The sequence below is a fragment of the Pelodiscus sinensis genome, chromosome 1, assembly GCF_052426305.1.
Source record: "Pelodiscus sinensis isolate ZL-2025 chromosome 1, ASM5242630v1, whole genome shotgun sequence".
NCBI lineage: Eukaryota > Metazoa > Chordata > Testudines > Trionychidae > Pelodiscus > Pelodiscus sinensis.
This window is the reverse complement of record NC_143052.1, coordinates 9,685,652-9,709,372: the sequence shown is the minus strand read 5'-3', so window position 1 is coordinate 9,709,372 and position 23,721 is coordinate 9,685,652. Positions and strand designations below refer to the sequence as shown.

At 43.3% G+C, this 23,721-nt stretch overlaps 1 protein-coding gene across 2 annotated transcripts in view; it reads left to right on the top strand.

Annotated features, from left to right (window-relative positions):
- Window positions 1-218: 218 nt before the first annotated feature.
- Window positions 219-23,721, top strand: part of MKLN1 (muskelin 1) — a 168,894-nt gene continuing 145,391 nt past the window's right edge. For both annotated transcript variants that reach the window (XM_075925725.2, XM_075925720.2), the window contains exons 1-2: window positions 219-370; window positions 17,050-17,119. In XM_075925725.2, coding sequence (XP_075781840.2) covers window positions 261-370; window positions 17,050-17,119 — 180 coding nt within the window. In that variant the 5' untranslated portion in view covers window positions 219-260. The remainder of the gene's footprint in view (window positions 371-17,049; window positions 17,120-23,721) is intronic.

Here is a 23,721-nt window from a genome sequence, read left to right as displayed (position 1 = left end):
TCTGTCTGTCTGCAGAGTCTGCCCCCTTGCTGCAGGGGGTCTGTCTGTCTGCAGAGTCTGCCCCCTTGCTGCGATGAGCCCGACTGTGCCTGCGATCGGACGGTAGGTCGGTCGGTCGGTCTGTCTGTCACGTCTGCCGGGCAGGGACGGACCCGCCAGCCCGCTCCCGCCGCCCCAGCCGGGCCCGCTCCCCTCAGGCTCGGGAGGGCGGCGGCCCCTTTAAGAGCGGCCGCCCCTCCCCCTTCCCCGCTGCTGACAAGATGGCGGCGGCGGCGGCGGCGGGGCCCGCGGGTCCGGCCGGGCCCGAGAGCCGGGTGCTGGGCTACACCCTGCACCGCTGGAGCAGCTTCTCCTCCACCTACCTGCCCGAGTGAGTGACCGCGCCGGGGTCGAGCGCGGCGTCCGCTCCCCCCCCCCCCCGCCTCAGCGCTCCAGGCCGCGGGGGCCCAACCGCCGGGAGGGTCCCGTGACCGCGCCGCGCGCAGCGCCCCCCCTCAGCCCCGCCCCTCGCCGCGGGCCTGGGGGGGGGGGGGCGCTGCCCTCGCGCCGGAGCTGGGGGTAAACCCGCCCCCCCCCCCCCCTCGCGCGCCCGGCCCGTGTCCTGCCCTTGCAGCGCGCCGGGCCCGTGTCCTGCCCTTGCAGCGCGCCGGGCCCGGCCGCCCGCTCTTCCCGCCCGGGCTCAGGGCGGCGGCGGACGCGGTGTCACTGGGCTGTAGGGGTTGGTCTGCGCCTCACCCGCGCCCCAGTGGCGAGCAAATCTCCTGGCCAGTTCCCCGGGGGGTGACAGTTTTAAAAAAAAGCCTAAACTTTGTGAGCCGCATACTCCGTAGTCTGGCCTGGGTTCCTGTGGCCTCCTGGTGCCAGAAAGATACCGATCCTATCCTGGAACACAGCACAGGGCCGTGTAGCACTTTAAAGACTAACAAGATGCTTTATTAGGTGATGAGCTTTCGTGGGCCAGACCCACGTCCTCAGATCAATATGGGGAAGAAATTTGGCACAACCATATGCACCAAAAGCCACAGTCCAAAAAATGGTGATAGAAATGTCGCCGTGTTAGTCTGGGGTAACTGAAGCAAAATAGAGGACGATGGAGCACTTTAAAGACTGACAAGATGGTTTATTAGATGATGAGCTTTCGTGGGCCTATTTTCCTCCACTATTTGATCTGAGGATGTGGGTCTGGCCCACGAAAGCTCATCATCTAATAAACCATCTTGATAGTCTTTAAAGTGCTCCATAGTCCTGTATTTTAATCCAAAAAATGAACACCTATGAAAAGGACAAATCAAATTTCAGAATCGAAGGGGGATGAGGGGGGAGGTAAATGTTAGTGAGCTAGTGATATTAGAGGTGATAATTGCGGAAGCTATCTTTGTGATGGGTAAGATAATTAATGTCTTTGTTTAGACCGAGGCGTAAAGTGTCGAATTTAAGCATGAATGATAGTTCAGAGGATTCTCTGTCAAGTCTGGTGTTAAAAGGTCTTTGAAGCAGGATGCAGGTTCTATCACTATAGTATCATGAGATTTTGTGCGCCATACCCGCTTCCTCAGATAACCTCCTAGTGGGTTTGGGCCATGACCACTCATGATACTAAATAGACTCGTTTTGGTTAGTCTCTAAGGTGCCACAGGACTACTGGTTGTTTTTGAAGTTGCAGACTAATGGGCGGCCCGGCCCCTCTGACACCTTGGAGCAGTTTAGTTTTGAATTATTGTAGTGTTCAGGTTTTTTTTTTTTTTAAAGGCCGGAGTGACCATTATAAAGTGTGTTTGTGTAAGCAGTGACTAACCACCTGCATGATAGTCTAACTCAGTTAAAAGTTAGTGGCCTGAGTCAGGCAGGTGGTTGGTCACTGCTTACACACAAATGCACTTTAGAGAGAATCAAGTCTTGACTCAGGCTTCTAGTGATGGAGTTGTCATCCTTTCTATTTTCACCGGCAATTGCTTTTACTCATTTTTTTTATGAAGTGTTTTACTTCCAGTTCTCTCTCTTTCAATACAGGCAGTCCCCGAGTTACGCAGTTCCGACTTACGTCGAATCCGCAGTTACGAACGGGGCCCGTCTCCCTGGCCTCCAGCAGACCAGGGAGAGGAAGCAAAGCGGCGGAGCATGCGGGCAGCGGACAGCCCAGACGCGTCTTGGCTGTCCGCTGCATGCATGTTTCGCGGCTTTGCTCCCCGTCCCCCTGGTCTACAGACCAGGGAGACGGGGAGCAGAGCAGAGCCGCGGAGCCGGAGGGCAGCAGGACAGCCACGGCGCGTCTGGGCTGTCCCACTGCCCCCGTGCTCCGCGGCTTTGCTCCGGACGCCTGTGGTACAGCAGCTGGGGCGCTGCGGGTTGGTCCCGTAGCGCCGCTCTGGGCGCTACTGGACCAACCCGGCAGCACCCCAGCTGCTCTGCCCCAGGCGTCCTGATTCAGCTGCTGCTGAAACTGACCAGCAATCAGGACGCCTGGGGCAGAGCAGCTTGGGTGCTGCTGGGTTGGTCCAGTAGCGCCAAGGAGCAGCGGCGCTACTGGACCAACCCAGAAGCACCCCAGCTGCTCTGCCCCAGGTGTCCCCAAGTCAGCCGCTACTGAAACTGACCAGTAGCTGACTGCCCCGGGCTTCCTGGAATCAGCCGCTGATCAGTTTCAGCAGCAGCTGACTTGGGGATGCCTGGGGTTCTTAAGTTGAATCTGTATGTAAGTCGGAACTGGCGTAAGCCGCTGCTGAAACTGATCAGTTTCAACAGCGGCTGAATCTGGACGCCAGTTCTGACTTACATACAAAGTCAGAACTGGCGTCCAGATTCAGCCGCTGTTGAAACTGATCAGTTTCAGCAGCGGCTGAAACAGATCAGTTTCAGCAGCGGCTGAATCTGGACGCCAGTTCCGACTTACATACAGATTCAACTTAAGAACAAACCTACAGTCCCTATCTTGTACGTAACCCGGGGACTGCCTGTATATCACTTCTGTTTCCAGCTATTGCATCCGGTTCTGCCTTTGCTGTTCTGGATTCCTTTAGTGTCACAGATCTCTTCTCTGTGTATATATAGTATACTCGTAGGCTGTGAGTGACCAAGTCATCTCCTCATCTTCCCTTTGATAAGCCATATAGACTAAACTCTTTGTAAGGCTTGCTTTCCAAATCTTGAACCATTCTTGCAGGTGTTCTGCTTTTTTAAAAAATTGAGAAGCATCATGATAGGTACTATGTCCAGTTGTAGTATTCCAGTATTGGTCTCCATTGTGCAGTTTTCAAAGGTATGAACTCCCTGATCAGTAGTTCAGTTTATAATGCCCAGCATCCTGTTAACCCTCTTTGAAACAGCATCTCACCAGCTGTTCATGTTTAGATGCTATTTACAAAGCTGATCTAAGTCTTTTACAGAGTCTCTGCTCTTCAGGATGCAGTTTCCTCACCTGTAAATACGATGTGTGACCTTACATTTAACTGATTAATTCATGTTTTAGTGTGCCCAGACTACTTGCGATCTCAATTACTCTGTATTGGTGGTAGGTCCTTACAGTTATGCTTCTAGTTTTTTTGGTGTATAAAATCATTGCTGCTAAAGTTGGCTGTTTTATTCCAGATCATTGATAACTTTTCAATAGTGGGACTGATAATGAGCGTAGTGGTAATTAGGGATGTGAAAGATTAACCAGTAAGCACCACCCTGAAGGAGTGAAGCTTACCAATTCTGATTAAATGGTAACCAGTGGGTCCTGCCACAGGTAGAGGGCTGCTCCAACTCCGCAGGAGGCATGCTACGGACGGCTCCAGACAAGAGCATCCCTTGTCTGTGGTGAGCCTAGGTGAGAGCATCCCCTGCCTTCCAGCGCAGGAGAAATGTTAAGGGAAGCAGCCTGAGAAGGAGGATTGAAATTTTGAAATAATCCTCTGGGAGTGGAAATGATGCAGTTACAGTGTGTATACTGTGATACAGTTTAAACTTGATTTGTTTTAAAAGTAGACAGTACTAGGCCGAGTCATGGTCCAAAAATGTTAAGGCCCACAGTTAAAACATAGTCCAGTCCTGCTTACATTGTAAGTCTGAATTATAAAAGGTCATGCTAGGTGACTGTGTACTGCTGCATCATGGATAGAATTAATGTAGATGGCTGTTTTCCCTAAAATGAATATTAGCCCTGTCATTGGAAGTAGAACCATGTTTACTAGGAGTAGTTACAGCAGCAGCCATGTTAGTCTGATCTTGGTAAAACAAAAAAAGCAGTCATGTAGCACTTAATAAACTATTTTGTTAGTCTTTAAGGGGATGAGCTTTAGTGGGGCAGACCCACTTCTTCAGATCATATGAAGAAGTGAGTCTGCCCCACTAAAGCTCATCACCTAATAAACTATTTTGTTAGTCTTTAAAGTGCTACATGACTGCTTTTTTTTTGTTTTACTGTGTTTTTACTATGGTTGTGTTGGTGCTACTACTAAAGTACTAGTATGGACGGGTTTTTTTCTGTCTCGTGGACTCTAACAAAACCATGATTTTAACACATGATTTTAAATGTAAAACAAAATTATGGAATGCAAAATCCATGTCCCTCCTGGCCAGCTAGAACCATACCAGAACAGCTTTTTAAATGCTAGTGGGGATCTCAATCCATTATGAATTTAAACTGGTAAGTGGGTAAAAATATAGAAGACTTAGCACTTGAAATTTAATTTTTAAACAGTTAACATGATTCTAGGTATTCTCAACAAATGTTACACAAATACTTACAAAGGATGTAAAAGAATAGTCACCCAGTCAGGTTTATTGGATACAGGAGCTGGATTAAAAATCAGTTCCCGCGCCGCTGCCCCCCCCCCCCCCAGCACCGTTGCTGTGGCTCTTCCTTTTAAATATTGTAAGAGTTGGGCAGCTCTTCCTGCTCACTACCTCTGTACCACTCGCCCAGTGGTTGGAAAGCACCTCTTAATACACACAGAAAGCAGAGGAGCAGCTGTTGGGAACCCAGTGCAAGTGGGAGCTGTGTTGCACTCTGCCTTTTAAATGTAGTAAGAGCCACTCAGCTCTTACTACATATAAAAGGCAGAGCCACAGCAGGGTTAGCTCCCAGGGTCGGTACAAGCTGGGACTGCTTAGTCACGGCTCACGCCATCCCCAGGAGGTAACCGGCTGCAGCTCTGCAGTTGAAATATAGTAGGATCTGGGCTGCTGCACGCCTGGGTCCTACTACTTTTAAACTGCAGAGCCGCAGCAGGGGTAGCAAGTGCTCTCTTCTCTCCCCCCCCCCCCCAATTGAGTAGTTGATGGAAGTTCCTGCGACTACTTGATTAGCTGATTAATTGCAATTTAACATCCCTAATACTTGTAAGTAACATTCCGATAATTCTCTGGTTGCTTTCTGTTTTTATGGGGATGAGTCCAAAAAGGCAATCCGTTAACTTGGCTGGCAGTGACAACGGGGAGAGTTGCATGGACATCAGCAAGGATGTCAAGAATCCAGGTGTTATGTCATAGACTGTTAGTTCTTGGGAAAGGTCTGAGCTGTTACTAGGAAAATTGAGTCTAGAACAAATTCATACTTGTCAAATCCTACAAAATGGTCCAGTAGTAAGGTCAATCCTCCTGTCCTTCCTTAGGTGTGGCAGAGATTAGTAATATAGACTGAATTATACTTAAACTGGATCAGGCTATTCCAAAAGTTTTAAGGAGCACCCAATCATCCACGTTCATGGTCCTCACTTGCCTCCCTGTTTCTCTCATCTATAAGAATTGCTAAGGTAGGATGAAAAAGAATAGACAGACTGAAATACCAGCAAGTTGCAAATGGCACTGAGGACCAGAAACTCATTTTGCATGAACAACCATGTGATTGTAATAACTTTGGTCACTATAAATCTGAGCTGGAATTCTTAAATTCTTTGTGTACACCAACCTTCATATGTATTAAATATGTAGGAGGAAAGAAGGGCATAGGCATTGGTACCTTTTAATATGGCTGTCTTTCTAGCACATAGCAGCCTGAAACCCCTCCTCCCCCCAATGGTATGTAGTTAAGTCATCATTCTGTAGTACTGGAGTAGCTTGATATCTGCAAGATAGGAAGAAAGACTGGACTTTCCTTCAGTTTTTTGCTCTGACTCACTGTGGACCGATATTGTCAAAGAGCTGATAGCACCTCCCCCCCCCCCCCCCCCCATCGGTTAAGCCTATCTCATGTTGCTGACACATTTGTTATGACTTTCCCCACCCCTAAAAGTCCCATATTTTCCCGTAAAGAATTCCTTCCCTGAGTTTTAAGTAGAGCAGAAAAGGGGTACCTTGTTTCACTTTGTAAGTATATTCTTCAGACACAAAGACATACATTGTCCAGAATTGTTTCAGTCCTGGGGAATTTTGTACCACTGCACATCTGCAGAATTCATGTCCCCTGAAGATTTATTTGACACAGAAAATACATTGTCAGAATTGTTGCAGTTACATCTGTTTGCGCACAAGAGCAGGGGTAGATGGCTTATCCACTCTGGCAGCCAGCTGCTGAAAAGGAAAGGGTGAATCTGCATTCCATGCAGTGCCCTGTGCGTGGGGCCAATTGAGGGGGCATAAGATATGGAGAGGCCAGAGTAGGGCGCAAGGAGCTGCTGGGGATTGCATAGATAGTGGCTCAGAAGGTCTAGTGGGAGAGACAGACAGGAGCAGGAGGGGGGTTGAATGGGTACAGGGAGGTGCAGGATCACCAGGGGGCAGAGGATGGCTGAGTCGGGGTGCAGAGGTACATGGGGGTGAGAGGAGGGTGCTGCATGGGAGGGGGCTCCCCAGCTCCTAAAACAGTCCTGCAGATTCATTCTCAGGCTCCTTCCCAATAATTACTTCCCTTTCCCTTAGCACCTCTGTTATCTTTTCTCTGACTCCCCTGAAGACTTTGCACTGCTTCTAAGGGGTGCAGGAAATGTGTTTCTGTATTGTTGTTTAAATGAATTATTACTCAGTCATGCATTAATATGCCTAGTAAGGAATCTATTTGTCAAGAAACATTTTCTGAATCTTTTTTTATTTTATTTTTACAGACATACTTGCTGACAGGTATTTTGACATAAATTTTCCAGATAATTGAAACTGATGTGTTTATATTGTTTTGACAGGTAAAATAAGCAGGATTTGTGAAAACAGTATTTCTCCAGGAATAAACTAGGAATATTAAAATGTGTTTAATTTTGTATATGTGGTGTCCTCTTTCTTTGCCCTTAGCTCCTATGGGAGCATAGGCCATCAACAAATTCTTTCCAATCCTCTCTGTCTTGTGCCACCTTTTCTAATTTTCTCCAGGTTTTGCCCATTTTCCTCACATTGACATCCAGGTCTCTTCTCCAACTATTCTTTGGCCTTCCTCTTCCCTTTTTGACCTGTGAGTTCCAGGATAGGGATGGTCTTGTAGTGCTAGTTGGTGGCTTCCTCAGTGTATGGCCAATCCATTGTCATCTTCTCAATATGTCTTGCTCTACTGGTCATTGCCCTGCTCTTTTCCATAAACTGTTTGTAACCTCTCTGGAGATAATTAAGAACAGGTTAGATAGACATCTGTCAGGGATAGTGTAGATGGAGCTTGGTCCTGCCTTGAGGGCAGGGGGCTGGACTCGATGACCTCTCGAGGTCCCTTCCAGTTCTATGATTCTATGATTGTCAGACCACTTCAGGCCACTGATCTTATGCAGACATTTATTAATATAAGTTTGCAATCTTTTGATGTTTGTCCCTATAGTTCGCCATGATTCTGAGCCATATAGAAGTACTGATTTTTACATTTGAGCTGAAGATTCTTATTTTGGCCTGTAGCTTGATCTCTCTTGAATTGCATATGTTCCTCAAAATAATAAAAATCTCTTGCCTTCTGTATTCTGGTCTTAATATCTTCGTCAGTACCTCCCACTTTATTTATAATACTACCTAAATAGGTGAAGATATCAACTTCCTCTCAGGACAGTTGGGCGGCTGCTGTTTGCTGCATTCACTTTCATGATCTTAGTCTTCACCTCATGGATCTTCAGTCCCATCTGCTGTGAAATCTTGTCCAGCTTCACTGTTTTATTTTGCATTAGAAGTTGATTTTGTGACTGAAGAGCTAGGTCATCTGCTGGTGTTCCAAGGTCTTCTAGCTGTTTAAACAGAGTCCGCTGGATTCCATTCCTCTCATTAGCTGCTGTTTCTCTTTCTTTTGGCTGTTTGAATCATGAGAGAAAGGGGGACAGCAGACAACCTTGCCAAACACCAGACTTTATTCTGAAGGGTTCTGTAAGTTGACCGTCATGCAAGACCCTACAGCTCATATCTTCATAGGTCTTTTTAATGAGATTTACGTGCTTCTGAGGGATCCCATACTGCTGTAATAACTTTCACAACGTTTCCCTATCCAAGCTGTTGAACGCTTTTTTATAGTCCACAATGTTAATATACAAAGAAACATTCTATTCTAAAAATTGTTCAATAATTAAGCGCAATGTGGCTATCTGATCTATACAAGATCTATTTTGACAAAAGCCTGTTTGTTCATCTCTTAGCTTGGCATCTATAGTTTTGAGTCTTTCTAGAATTATCCTATTTAATACTTTGCCTGGCACTGACACAAGCATGATTCCTCTCTAATTCATACATTCTTGTAGGTCACCTTTACTAAATATCCTTCCCTCCAGTTTCTTGGTAATTCTTCCTTTTCCCAAATGTTACCAATAAAGCTGTGGAGTATTTCTGTTAATTTATCTATGTCCATCTTTATAGCTTCTGCCGGTATTCCATCAGGACTTGCAGCTTTCTTACTTCTTAGAAGTCAAATTGCTTCCTTTATCTCTTCTTTATTGGCTTGCTACAATTGACCAAGAGATCTTCTTCAGCTGGCTGGATTGCTGGGGGATCTTCTGAAACTGGTCTGTTTAGAAGTTTGCTAAAATGTTCTGCCCATCTTTCCATCTGGTTTTCTACTTTTGTATCACTTTTCTTATCTGCTCTAATGCTCTTCTTAACCCCTTTGTTTGCATTTGTATAGTTCCCTTGGGCTATAATTTTGGCAGCTCTTGTTTTACTATTTATATAAGAATACTTTCTTTTCTCCCCCCTCTTTGATCCTTCTAAGTGTTTCCACTGATACTCTCTCTGCTGACGTTCCTTTTTGCCTAAGACTTCTTCACATGTACTGGTCCAGGCATCTTTTATTTTTTGCTACTGGCTGTCAGTGCTTAAATTTTTATCTAGATGTTCCAGTGCTTGATATGTATTGCTAAGCACGATACAGAACATTTCTTTCTTTACCTGGTCTCTTAAAAATCCTACATTATAACATGATTTGTAGTTTTGTATTGTCCTGTTCTTTTCATAATTTTAGTTTCAATTTGGCCATCAGTAGATGATCTGAGGCCACATCAGCTCCTCTGTATACTTTAACATTCTGTAAGGATCATTTAAATTGTCGATTAATGCAGAAGTGGTCAATCTGATTGTTTGATGATCGGGGGATATCCATGTTGCTTTATAGATGTTCTTATGTGGAAAAACACTTCCTCCTTTGATAAGTTAACTGCACAAAAGTTAGCAAACATTTCCCCTGTTTTCATTCATAACTTCCCTATTGTCTCTTCATATCTTGTGTTGTCATCTCCTACTTTGGCATTAAAATCGCCCATGACTACGATGGCATCTCTTGGTTTTGTCTGGTCAAGCACATGCTGTAGTCTGTTATAAAATTGTTCTTTTATTGATTCCTCTATCATTTGTTGGTGCATAACACTGAACAACGTGCATATTAATTTTCCTGTTTGTGGTCCTGAATGTTGCAAGGATACTTCTTGGCCCTGCAGGTTCCCATGCTATAAGAGCTTTATGTGCCTATGGTGACAAGAGTGCAACCCCCTCCATATGTGGTATATCTTCCTCTTCATTGCCTGAGTAGAGCACTATTTCCTCTGAAACTTGTACCCTTACCTGACTGTGTACCCATCTTGTCTCACTAATTCCCATGATGTTTAGGGTGTACTGCTGGCTGCAAGCCCCCTCCCCTGTCCTTCCCTTCCCTTCTCCAGAGCCAAACACATCTCCTCCTTGCTATAACCCAGTCCCCTTTCTCCCCCAACCTTATGTCCTGGTCCCAGCTGCTAACAAGTGCAGGCTGGAGCTGTGAGCGCACGTGTGCTTGAAACGCAACCTCCACCTTTTCCATCATTTTCAATGGGAAAATTGACCCCGCATAACACGTTTTCACTTAGGACGATCATTTTCTGAAACGTATCTACCGTGTTAAATGAGGAATTACTATAGTGGTGGTTGTTTAGATGTTCTTTCGGAAGTATCTAGCCTGCCTCTGGCAACCCAACCCTCTTCTCCCTCCCCCCCCCATCCACATAACCTAAACCCTCTGCCCCCATATCCCCTCCTAGATTCTGCACCCCAATCCTCCTGCCCCAGGTCACAGCCCCCTCCTGACCTAGGTCACAGCCCAAACTCTTCTACCCATGTCCCTAAACACAAGTCACAACTGCCTCCTTCACCCAAATTCCCTCTCCTGCACCCCAGTCCCTTACTGCAAGCTCCCTTCTGCACTTAGCCTCTATCCCAGACTCCATCTTCCTCCATTAATATGGAGGAGTGCTGTTCTTGACCACTTTCCAAATTCTTGGAGTAACTCCCCAACAAAGTATTGCCCACCCCTGACTTATGGTCTCTTCTCTTGCATATGTAATACCTGAACATGTTTTTTCTCTTACTTATGGTACAGATATTGCATCTAAGCCAGTCAGACAGCATGTATGTTGCTTCATTTTATCTTTTAGAATGTTAATTTAAAAAACGAACTTGTCTCTCTCTAAATTGGCTTGATTTATTGTCCTTCAAGGTAAATATTGAACTTGGCTTTTTTCTCAATCACCAATCAGTTCAGTAAACTCAACTTCACTTTGAAAATAAGCTACTTTTTTTTCATCATGTATTAACATAATGTACAATAAAAGTAAAAATAAATACACCTTATTATGTAATTGAAGCCTGTGTAAGTCAATGAGAGTGCTGGATAGATTTTTTTCCCCCCACTTTGACTGCAAAACAAGGTTTTCTAGTTATTCTTTGCAAGAATAAATACTGAGAATTAAGCAATAATGGATTAACATTAGGTAACTGATACTGCAGTCAGTAAACTTAAAAATAAATAAACTGTTGAAGATGTTTCAAGGGTCAATACTGCTCATGTTAAAGTATTGCAACATCCTGGGAACTCTGAAAAATTTTGATCACAAACGTTGAGTTCAGGGAGCAAAAATTACTTTTGTGATAATACACGGTTAAGAAAAGCAATTAACATTCCTCTGATTTTTTCAATATAATTTAGGTGTAATTCAGTTTGATACCAACAATAACTCTAGTTATCCCTTTGTTTAACTTTATGCTGTGTTCATCTTTTATTTGGGGGTGACCCACAAATGTAAACCTCTGATTCTTTAAAACCCAAGCCTAATAAATAGGGTTAATGGTGCATCATGGCTTTGAAGCTACATAAATTACAACTGAGTCAGTGAAAAGAAGGAGATACTGAGGAATTTACTCTGAAAACTCTTGGAAACCTCTTATTCTGTATTGCAAGATGTGAATGCAGGGTCAACTATTCTCAGCAGCAAGTTTGTTAATGAAAAACGTTGTAACTACACAAGCCACCTGTTTATTTTGGTTCATATCCTTAAGAAATTAGGAGTGGGTCTATAAATTCCCCTACACAGCTAAACTTGGCTCTTTCATTAAGAACTGCATAATTGGATCACAACAGAAGTTTTAAAAGGTACAGAAATGTACAGTACTTGTGGGGTTTTCTTTTGGTATGGTGAAGTCTGTATGCAATTCTTGATTGAAGATGCTGTAGCAGAAAATATTGTGCTAAGTTTACTTTGTTAAATGTTGTCACTGACAACTTATGATGAGTGCTGTGGTTTTATGGAAACATTTGGAAGTATATTTGAATTAATTTCTTCAATTACTCTGCCTGTATTTTTCCATTAATTAAAATATGGATGTTTTACATTGGCGTTAATCGAACCCTCTTTTATGCATCAGTTAGTTACTGAGGAAATAGCTTTCATTGTATTGCAAACTAGGGATGTTAAAATGCAGGTATTTAATCCAGTAGTTGATAGAATTTTTATTGATGACTTGATTAGTCGATGGGGCAGCCTGGCTCAGTTCCGGCTTGCACTAGGTGGCTCTGCAGTGTAAAAGGCAGTAGGAACTAGATAGCCTGCCCGCTGGCTCCTGGTTTTTAAATTGCAGAGCCACAGTGGGGTTTAGTCCCACACTCAGCGTGAGCCGAAACTGAGCTAGTTCCCCATACTCATAAATTCAGACTTCTGTGCTCCAGACTTTATCTGGCTTCTGGTCATAGAATGTTGCTATGCCTTTTGTTTGCAAGGTTGAACAGCTGTTATTGAATTTGTGTTCCTCGTGTAGATATTTATAGACTCTGATCAAGTCATCTTTTATATCTTCAAAGAGCTAGATTGAACTCTGAGTTACACCATAAATAATGTTTTTTAATCTTTCAATAATTCTTGTGGCTCTTCTCTGAACCTGCTCCAATTTGTCAAAATTCTTCTTGAAGATAGAATTAGTGATTCTTCCACAATCCAAATAGTCTATTTTTGATGAATATTCTGTGGCTATGTATTACTTTATAATTTGTGTGTGTGTTTTTTCCAGTAATGTTAAGGAGTAAGGGGATTCTCATTGGGTATCCTTCTGTAAAATTCTGGTGGTTACAAAGCAGTGCCATTTTTACTGAATGGCCAACCATGTTTGGGATTTCGCGTAACTTCCACATGGTAAAATCTATGGTGTCTTCTCTCTCTTGCTATTTTGAAGTGAAAAGGTAATGTGCATCTGCTATCCTGAGGTAAAAATGCTCCTTTTTTGTTTGAAGACAAAACTTGTATGACTCTCATATTGTAAAGGGTTCCGTTAGGTCATTCACTTTCTCCTCAAGCAACAGGGTAAATACTACACTGTAGTGTATAGTGTAGCTGATGCTGCTGTGACAAATCTTTGATCCTGCTTAGCCCATTTAGTTTCTGCAAAGTCATATGTTATACTCACAGAAATGCTCAGGAAAATGCAAACTTGTGTAGGTTGCAAAATTTGAGAGAAATTGGTTCTGTTTTCTGAATTTATGGAAGTATGATACAATAAGCTGTCAGGTTGAATACTGAGTGAAGATTAAGTGGTGGATTAGGGACTGCTTGGATGCAAGATTTTGATTTGTGACTTTGGTTTTTTTGCTTTGGTTAGGCCTAAATTAGGGATGTTAAAATGAGCAGGGCTCGACAAATCATGTAATCTACTCGCCCGTAGTGAGTAGATTACAAGTTGGCACAGCGCGATCTGCGCATGTGCAGCTCGCAGAATCGCGCGGCTGGCGAGCGATGCTTGGCGAGCCCTGAATGAAGTAACCAACATACGGCATGGCACTTGGCTTTTTGGGAATTAACTGGTGTGTGCGGGGTGCTGGCTTTTGAGTCAGCTCCCTACACGTACTACCAGCTCACATCTGCACCCCCACGCCCCCCGCACTCGCTGCTGCATCTGTATAAGAGACAGCAGCATGGAGAGTGGGACAGGAGGCTCCCTGGGAATTGGTGTGCACTGGGAGCTTGTGTGTACCAGGAGTCGACATATAGCCATGAATGTTAACAGCTCACCAGTGAACGGTGTGCTGGTTACATTTTCATATCTCTAGCCTAAATTAGAAAATTAGGTCAGTTTAGCTCAGTTGGTCAGGAGTGTGAAAAATCCACATTCCCGAACTGTGTTTTTAGGCTAATGTAAATCCCATGTAGATAGCGCTAGGCTGATGAAAGTACTCTTCTGTTGATCTAATTACCACCTTTTGGGGAGGTGATTTATGTATTGTGATGGATAGAGCCCCGTGCAGATACAAAACTTGTATCTGAATCGGCAAAAATGAGCCATGGACATCTGCAGCCATATCAGCGGATGTGGATAACTGCGCATATCTGCAGTTTTCCAGGGAGATGGAAAGATGGGAGAGTCAGTGTAGATAAGGGGTGAGCAATAATTATTGAGGTGAGGGTCACTCCAAGATCTTGTAAGTGGTCAAGGGCTGCACTTCTCTATGGAGGGGGTACGGGATATTGAACAGAGATTTAGTGCAGACAGGAGCTCAGGTTAGGAGACTGGGGAGCAGGAGAGGGTGTGGTGTTGGAGAGGGAGTTCGGGTGAAGGTGGGGGTTGTAACCTCCACAGGGTGGATTTGATTTAAATCACTAGTTAGGAAACTTGATTTAATCATGATTTTCTACATTAGTGGTTTTGAAGCTTTTTTTCTTGTGACCCAATTCAAGAAAATTGTTTATGCCTGTGACACAACATAATTTGTCTTGTGTGATGGCTCTGGGGGTGGAGCTGAAGATGAGAGCTTTGTGGAGGGGGGAGAGGATTATCTTGAGGGGCTCCCACTAAGTGGTACAGCAGGGGATGCTAAGCCAAGCTTCCTACGTCTCCTTGCACTACAGACTATGCTGCACCCAGAAACAGCCAGCAGCAGGTTGCCAGCCACTGATGGTGTGAAGCTAGTGCTCAGGGCTGGGCAGTGGACCAAACTCCGTGCGCTCTCCCCTCTCCCCAGCTAGGAGCTGGGGCTGCTGTCAGCTGCTTCTGGGGGGTAGTTTGCAGTGCCAGGGCAGGTAGGTAGCCTGCCTTAGAACCCACACTGGTCACCTGATCCCCCGATGCAATGAGACATTCCATGACCTGCTACTGGGTCATGACCTAGAGTTTGAAAACCACTGTTCTACATAAAAATGCATTCTAGTGAGAATGGTATGGTAGATTTCAAATGAATGAAGGCTTCTGGAATATGCTGCTCAAACAGTTTCACTTTTGTTTCTGCTGCCTGTCCCTCACCTCTCTCCTTTTATCTCAAGACTTCTTCTTGTCCAGATCTGTTCCACCCCCAACAGTCTTCTATTCATTGAACTTTTTGCAACTTTGCACTTTCAGGGAGAGGTAAGGGATTGACTCCATGTATGCAAATTTGCAGAGGAGCAATAGGATTGAGGCCTGTTATTCCTCACCTCTATATATTTAAAACCATTTTTTGCTGTTAACAAGCATGCTATTTCTGGATACACAAATCCAAGTAAGCATCTCTGATATCTTCTACACTGAGCAATGAGTCCCACTGAGGGGATAGAAAAATTCACGTAAATAATGTATATCTCTAGAACTGTATAAAATTGGGTCCCTTATCCTTGAACTATTGGAACTCATTCTTTTCTTAATGTACATGAATATATTGTTCCAGACTGTAGGATTGGAATTTATTATAGCTAAAAGATCTTTCCGCATGGAAGACGGATGATAGTTTTAATTCATATACATCTTTAGATAAGTGTTTTTTCTCAAACATTTTTCAAAAAAATCTAATTTTAAATAAAAAATCTGATTTAAATTAAACCATTTTTTTAACTTTTTTTAAAAAATAATTGATTTTTATCCACCCTGGACCTGGGGCAGAGGGTTGGGGTGCAGAGTCTGGGATGGGATATGGGTACAGGAGAGGATTGTGGCTATGGGGTGCATGTAAGAAGGGGTGCAGAGTTTGGGAGGGAGTTGGGGTACATGAGGGGGTGGAGGGCCAGAGGTAGTTCCACTCTATTCTAGCAAAATCTGTTTGAAGACCTGTCGCATTTGTTGATTCATCTTAGTTGATGAAATAACATGTTGCTCTCCTCTGTAAACATTTGTGCCAATAACTTATGTTTTAAGAAATAAACTGATGTGTGTTGTCCGCTTTGCGACAGGTCTTCAAACAGATTTTGCTAGAATAGAGTGGAACTTTTTCTCTGTAGTGTCTAAACTTTGGTTTCCCACTACTGATATACTTTTCTGAACCTGTTTTTCTCTTGGAGCCTTTTTATCTCCTCTTTTAATTTTTCTTGAGCTCTTTCAGGTTAGGTTCTGCTTACCAACTGACTTTCAAATATTACTTCCTGCCTCCCGTGGAGGATTCTACTTTATATTTGTCTTTATCATTTATTTGAAAGTATTGAACAATATCGTCTTTAATTTTTGTTGCTGGATCTTCAATCTGGAGCAGCAAACAATTTTTATAGGAAATTAACTTTTTGGGACCTGTTCATCCCTTTTATCTAAATACTTTCAGTGGGGTAGCTGCTCACCATTTAAAGGCACCGTTTTCTGCAAACCACATCTGCTTCAGTAAGGATTTAGAGAATAACATTACATCTAGTTTAGTGCATAAATGAGGGTGTGATTAAAATGTATAATTTCATTGTCCTGGATGTGTTTGATCCGGCGCTTACAATGTTAATATCCCAGTAGTTGTGTTTTTAAAATCATCCCTCCGTACTTTGAAAATGATCTTTAATCCAACAAGGTTACATGTTTAAAATATATGCATGTTGGGTTTCCTTATTCTGCACTTTGAGACCGGGCTCTTGGCCATGGGGAGCCTTGGCCAAGCTGGCAGTGGGGCCCATGGCAGAGCGGTGGTGGGCTGGGCTGGCAAATTCTCTTGTTCCCAAGTGTACCAGACCAGGGAGATTCAACCTGTATCTTTACAACCGTGAACACTAAAGGCTTGACTTATCTTTTAAAAATCTAGGTTCTGCCACACAATTATGCAGCAGAGTCAAAAGGAATAACTGCATAAATGAATTGTTGACTGTAGGGATGTAAAATCCCATTTAATAGGTTAAACATGATGGTTAACTAGTTAACCAATTAAAGGTGGAGTGGGAGAAGGGACCGCTCCCTCGCCCCCACTGTAGACGGGGGCTGTGCTGGCTGGGCTGGAGTGCTTCCCACTCCTGCTGCGAGCAGGGAGCTTGATCAGTTCCCACTGGTTAAGCAGAACTGATAAGCTTCCCCCATTAAGGGTGAGATAAGCGATCGCATCCCTAGTTGACAAGACCATATGTGTTTCTGTTCAAACTGTAGGAGCTGTTGACTAAAATGTAGTGCCTTGTCTACATGTTTGCCATTTGGGGATTTTACAAAAGTATTGTCAACTTACGTTTGCTTTTCATTTTTTAGGAATATTTTAGTAGACAAGCCTAATGATCAGTCTTCAAGGTGGTCTTCAGAAAGCAACTACCCTCCCCAGGTAAGTATTTTAATTCTGCATTAGTACTCAGCTTTACTGGGGATTCCAAAGTCCCAAATTTTATACTCCTAGATTAGTAGTATTCCAGATGTAATATAAATTAAACAGCTGAGTTATTCATGCTGTTATTGACTGATAAATGTCTGAGCACTCCGCTCTAAGACATTATCTTTCTTGCAGTGTTTCAATTATATTTCCAGCTAAGGCATGTTTATCTCCTTGACTTCTAAAGCAGTCTCCTTTTTGGGGCATTCCGTATTCTTTATGGGAATATGACATAAGTGGGATATGCTTTATCTGAGATGATTGGAAAGGTTATAACCCACTGGGTATAATTATCCCATTTTTATGCTTGGATCATTCTTGTATGGGACGTTAAAAATATGAAATATAAACCTGTGGTGGTGTAGTTCTATTTATGCTAAGGACTATTAGTAACACTCGAGATCCAATATTCAGGACAGTGAGATGTGAATAGACGTGTTTTCCTTGCAAGTCTGGGAGGAGGGGCTATCGTGGGTATACTACCAAAACATGTGGCCATATCACCTGATCTTGGAATCCAGCTTAGATAATGTATTTTTCCAGAATAGCAGAGATGAAGTTTAGACTGACTGCAAAGGATTCCCTCCTTGTGCAAAACCTGTTTAAGAATCCAAAGTGAAGTAATCCAGGTGGTCAGTTCTCCTTGGCTACACAACCCAAGATGGCTGCTGGAAAGGATTAACACTGAACTGGGGGAAGGAACTGGGCCTAGGCTGGAAGAATGTCTAGTCTGAGAAGAGTATTAGGTGACTGTTAGAATGATATGATGTAACTAGTTTCTTTCAAATGTTAATTGCCTGTTCTATTTTAATTTGCTTAATCTACTTTGTTCTGTGTACTGTCTCTCTTATGACCACTTAAGTCCTACCTTTTATACTTAAATCGCTTTTACTTACACTGGGTTTATTAATAACCAGTTGTTACCTGGAGGCAGGGTCCAAGGAGTCTGTATCTCTTGAGAAGCAGGAAGCCTGCTAAGCAACCAGTGGGGCCCTTGGATGATAGAGATGCTAAAGGAGCACTCAGAGATGATAGTCATTGCAGAGAAGCTCAATGAATTATTTGCTTCAATCTTCACAGCTGAGGATATTGGGGGAGATCCGCAAACCTGAGCCATTCTTTTTAGGTGACAAATCTGACTAATTGTCCCAGATTGAGATGTCCTTAGAGGAGATTTTGAAACAAATTGATACCAGTAACAAGTCGCCGTGACCAGATGGCATTCACCCAAGAGTTCTGAAAGAACTCAAATGTGAAATTGTAGAACTGTTAACTGTGGCTTGTAACTTATCCTTTAAATCAGCTTCTGTACCTAATGACAGGAAGATAGCTAACGTGATGCCAATATTTAAAAAGGGCTCTTACTGGTATGTAATGGTCAGAATCACTGTTACACTAACGTCAGTACTAGACCAATTACTTGAAACTATAGTAAATAATAATAATTTTCAGACACAGATGAACATAATTTGGTGAGGGAAATCATGCTTTTCTAATCTTCTAGAGTTCTTTGAGGAGGTCAGCAAACATGTGGACAAGGGGGGACCCAGTGGAGATATTTTACTTAGATTTCCAGAAAACTTTTTTGACCAAGTCCCTCACCAAAGGCTTTTAAGTAAAGTAAGTGATGATGGGTTAAGAGGGAAGGTCCATTCGTGGACTAACTGGTTAAAAGACAGGAAACAAAGGGTAGGAATATATGGAAAGTTTTCCAAGTGGTAAGAGATAACTAGTGGGGTCCTGCCAGGGTCTGTCCTGGGACCAGTCCTATTCAACTCTTTTATAAATGATTTAGAGAGAGGGGTAAACAGTGAGGTGGCAAAATTTGCAGATGATACCAAACTGCTCAAGATAGCTAAGACCAAAGCAGACTGTGAAGAGCTTCAAAAAGATCTCACCAAACTAAGTGTTTGGGCAACAGAATGGCAAATGAAATTTAAAGTTGATAATAAATGAAAAGTAATGCATATTGGAAAAAATAATCCCAACTATTCATACAACATGATGGGGACTAATTTAGCTACAGCTACCCGAGAGAGATCTTGGCGTCATTGTGCATTGTTTTCTGAAAACATCCACTCTGTTTGCTTTTTTGACTTCCGCTACACAATGTGAGGAATCATTTTAAAAGGGATAAAGAATATCTTATTGCCTCTTTATAAAAACATGGTACACCCACATCTTGAATACTGGGTACAGATGTGGTCACGTCATCTCAAAAAAGATATACTGGCATTGGAAAAGGTTCAGAAAAGGGCAACAAAAATGATTAGGGGTTTGGAGTCGGTCCCATATGAAGAGAGATTAAAAAGATTTGGACTTTGCAGCTTAGAAAAGAGAAGACTAAAGCGGGGTATGATAGATGTCTATAAAATCATGACTGGTATAAAATCATGACTGGTAAAGAAAAAGTGAATAAGGCAAAGTTATTTACCTATTCCCACAATATAAAACTAGGGGTCACCAAATGAAATTAATAGGCATCCTTGCCAGAGGATGTGGTGAAGACTAGGACTTGAACAGGGTTCAAAAAATAGCTAGGTTTGTGGAGGCTAGGTCCATCAATGGTTATTAACCAGGATGGGTAGGAATAGTGTCCTTAGCCTCTGTTTGCCTGGAAATAGGTGACAAGAGAGGCATCATATGATTATTACCTGTTGTGTTCTCTCCCTCTGGGACATCTGGTATTGGCCACTGTTGGCAGACAGGATACTGGGCTAGATGGACCTTTGAGTCTGACTCAATATGGCCGTTCTTACGTTAATATTGAGGAAGAGGGTGAATTTCATGAGCTTATACTGTACAGATATATGCTACAGCATAATATGGATTTATTTTAGCGCTCTGCTCCCAGAAGGTCTATATACTTGAGTTCTGGGAAAAGATCTCAAGCTGTGCTGATGAGTGTGTGTCTTCAGCCATTGGATTGTGGCTGTGTCCCGATGTTGCAGCAGGCTAGCCTGTCAGGCTCAAGAAGAGAGGGTTACATGGTGACCAGGCTGCCAAGGTAAGCAGCCTCAGTGGGGTCTTGGTGCATTAGGTAATAATGCTGAGGGGGTCCTGACCCATCAGTCTTGTTGTCACAAGTGAATTTGGCAGGTACTTTTTTATTCATTTCAGACTTCAAGATCAAACTAAAAATGATTTAACTTGTGCTGTCAGTGAGCTAATGGTGGGAATCTGCCATGCATGGGGCCGTATCTCCTCAGCAATACAAGCAGCTATGGTAGATTTCTTATGCATATCAGTCTTGTTTTAGTGAGAATATTCTGTTCTTGGAACAGGGCACATCCTTTTTATGGTCATCATTCACTCTGCCAGAATTCTAAACATGGAAACTGTTAGAAACAGTACATTGTTTCCTCTGCTTTTGTCTCATTTGCTTTGTTAGAACATGGTTCTATTTGTTCACTTAATGTCACAACTCTGTGTCCTACTTTCTTTCCACCATGGTACATTGGTTTCTAGTGCTTCTCAGAGAAGTAAAATCTGTTCATTCTATTACTACTTTCTTTCAAAATGTTTATTTTGATTTCTCCACCCCCCCCCCCCGCAATAAATGTAAGTGCTTTTGTAAGGAAATAGATTTCTATATGTTTGTAAAATCTGCTATCCTGCTTGCCCTTTACATGATCTAATATCTAGAAGACGAAAGTGGCATTTCCTGGATTCTTCAGGGCAGGGGACTGGCAGTGTGAGGAGTGTAGGAGTCAAAGCAGGACCTTGGGGATATGGAGGGCTTAGGGCGGGAGGCTGGGGTATAGGGACTGCAGGAATCGGTGTGGGGAATTTAGGAGGGGCTCAGGGCAGGTAGCTGGGACTGTGGGAGCAGGGTGTGATTGGGTAGCAGGGTGTGACCAGAGGCTCAGGGTGGGCAGTGGGGATGGCTCCTGGCTTCTTCCTGGTGATGGCCCAGGTCAGCAGGGACCCCACACCCCACCTACTAGCTTGTCCACAGGAGTTGGCAGAGCGCTCTTCCTTATCCCTCCCGGGGCCTCGGGAGGGATGGCAGTTGGCAGGGGCTGATTCCCAGGCAAGGGGACCCCACTTACCTGGTCTGGTGGCTACTGGCGAGTATAGAGTCTCTCCAAACAGTCCTTCCCCTTCCAAGTTATGAAAGTCTCAACCTGGTGCTTCTGTTTTTCTTGGCACAACCAAACCCTGACCTGGCTTTGAGGAAAGAGAAAAGGAAACTGAATATTAAATTTGGTGCTCCTAGCTTGTTTTGGGGGAGCTCATGAACAGACTCATAGATTCACGTTTCTAAAAATATATAGATCTCGGTAGGGAGGTTTAAAAAAAACAAACTTTTAATATGATGATTGCTGTGTAGCTGCTAAAAATCTTAGTGGTTACACACGCTGTGGGCTCTGCAGCACAAAGCTTAACGTCGACTGTAGAGCCCACAGCCAAGCCTCCCTGGGAGAAGGGCCCCCAGCTATTTGCCGCTCGGCTCCCAAGGAGGAGGCTTTGCTGCAGCAGTGAAGCTACCTCCCTGGGGTGCGGAGCCAGCAGCCTGCTGAGCTCAACAGGTACCATTAACTGATAAGCATCAGTGTATCAGTTAAATTGATTAAACTCTAACATCCCTATTAGAGAGTGCTCCTTTTATCAGTCTTCAAGCTCAGTAATTTTGTCGTACTTGTATATAAGGGGAAGATTGCTTCGAAATTTGAGACATCCATGACATTTTTCTGCTTTGGCCCCAGTCGTGATCATGAGGGTTAGCCAGCATCCTGGAGACTATGGTTATGTCTAGACTGCAAGCCTCTTTCGAAAGATACTCTTTCAAAAGATACTGCTCTCTTTCGAAAACTCCCTGTTTGCAGTCAAGAACGTCTTTTTTTTGAAAGAGCACTTTCGAAAAAAGGCGTTCTTCCTTGTGCAGTGAGGTTTACCGCCGTCGAAAGAAAAGCCGTGTTCTTTTGATTTAATTTCGAAAGAACGCGGCTGCAGTCTAGACGCAGGTGAAGTTTTTTAGAAAAAAGGCTACTTTTTTCCTAAAAACCCCTGAGTCTGGACACAGCCTAAGGGATTAGTTATGTCCCTTACCTAAACCAGGTGGCAGGCAGCCAATAGAAATGTAGGTAGGAATTTCAAACTGGGACAAAGGAATTTTGGGGGTTTTCCCTCCTTTGTCTCTGTGGCAGTTTCTCTCCATCTACTGAAGGGTACAGACAGAATGTCTCCCTCCAGAATAGACTCTTCACTTTTCTGTATGTAGAGTAAAGTTTAGATAGATCCGTTTTAATTGTTTTATGGTTTGTGTACTTTTAAAAAATGTTTTGGCTTCCCTTTGTAACTAAGTTCTAGGCCCACGGTGGAGTTTCTCCATGAGTATTACTTTTCCATCTAGTCATTATGCTGCAACAGGAATATTGTGGTGGTGATAAAAGTTCTCTGTTTTTTATTAACCTGATATTGGTTAATGGTTGTGTCCTGGTTTGTACTTTAGGGTGAGATTTCCCAAGTGATCTCTCCCCTGATTTTCTTATCAATACTTCGGTGGTGGCAGCAGAGTTTTTTTTTTTTTTTTTTTTTTTTTTAAATCCCCAAAATCTAGGTTAAGATTTGGGGGGAAGCTTTATACCAAAGCCTGGAGGATAAGGTTTTGGGGTACTTTTGCTGGCCCTCACTTCTGCATTTATTGTGCCAGAGTGGGGAGGGAGCCATGGCAGCCCTATTGTGTTCAGGCTGAAGCTGTTGGATGGCGCAGAGGCCCCCTCTGCCCCTGCAGAGTTGCCAGCCACCGTGGGAGCTGCAGCAGTGGAGGATGCTGGACTAACCTCCCTCCCATGTTTTGTCACGGTTACTTTTAGAAAACATCATGGGCAGGTCAGGGCTTCTGTGACTTTTTGTTTGACATGTCTGACTTTAATCGTGACACAATCTTAGCCTTACTTCTGACTGATGCTTTTGGCTACATTTGTTTACTTTATTTTCTAGACTGGCTGTTTTACTCTGTCTAAATTTTGCCTGATTCAGACAACAAGAGATTTTCATTTTCATCTAGGAGAAGAACGTGAATAGTACTTGTTTGTCACCTTCACTTCATTGGGTCACAACTTCTCCATTTTTTTTTTCTGATTTTGCTTTTGCTTTTAAATCTATTTAGTGTCTTATGAACTCTGCTTTCTCTCAAACCAGAGTTATGAATGCTCATAATGGGCTGCAAATGTAACCCTCCACTTACCCATACATTTAGAAACATCCGAAAATTAATCGAAAGAGAAAATGCCACAAGACTTGCCATCTGGGGCAGATGTTTGGTTGAAAAGATGACTTAAGTTTCAGGCTAAAGGCTCACAAACATACACAAGACTGACTCTGTTCTATAGCAATGAGACCCATTCAGCGTGACTGACATGTCTCCAGCCAGCAAGTTTGCAAGTCTATGGCCTTGCAGCAAAAGTATTTCCAATTATCTCTGTTGGCACAAAAATTCAGATACAGGTTTCCCTAGCCTAAGATTTTGAAATTGAGAAAACATTTCACAATGTGTATAGTTGTCAAGCATTTTTTTCAGTGACATCCAGCTGTGGTGAAGAATGGTACTT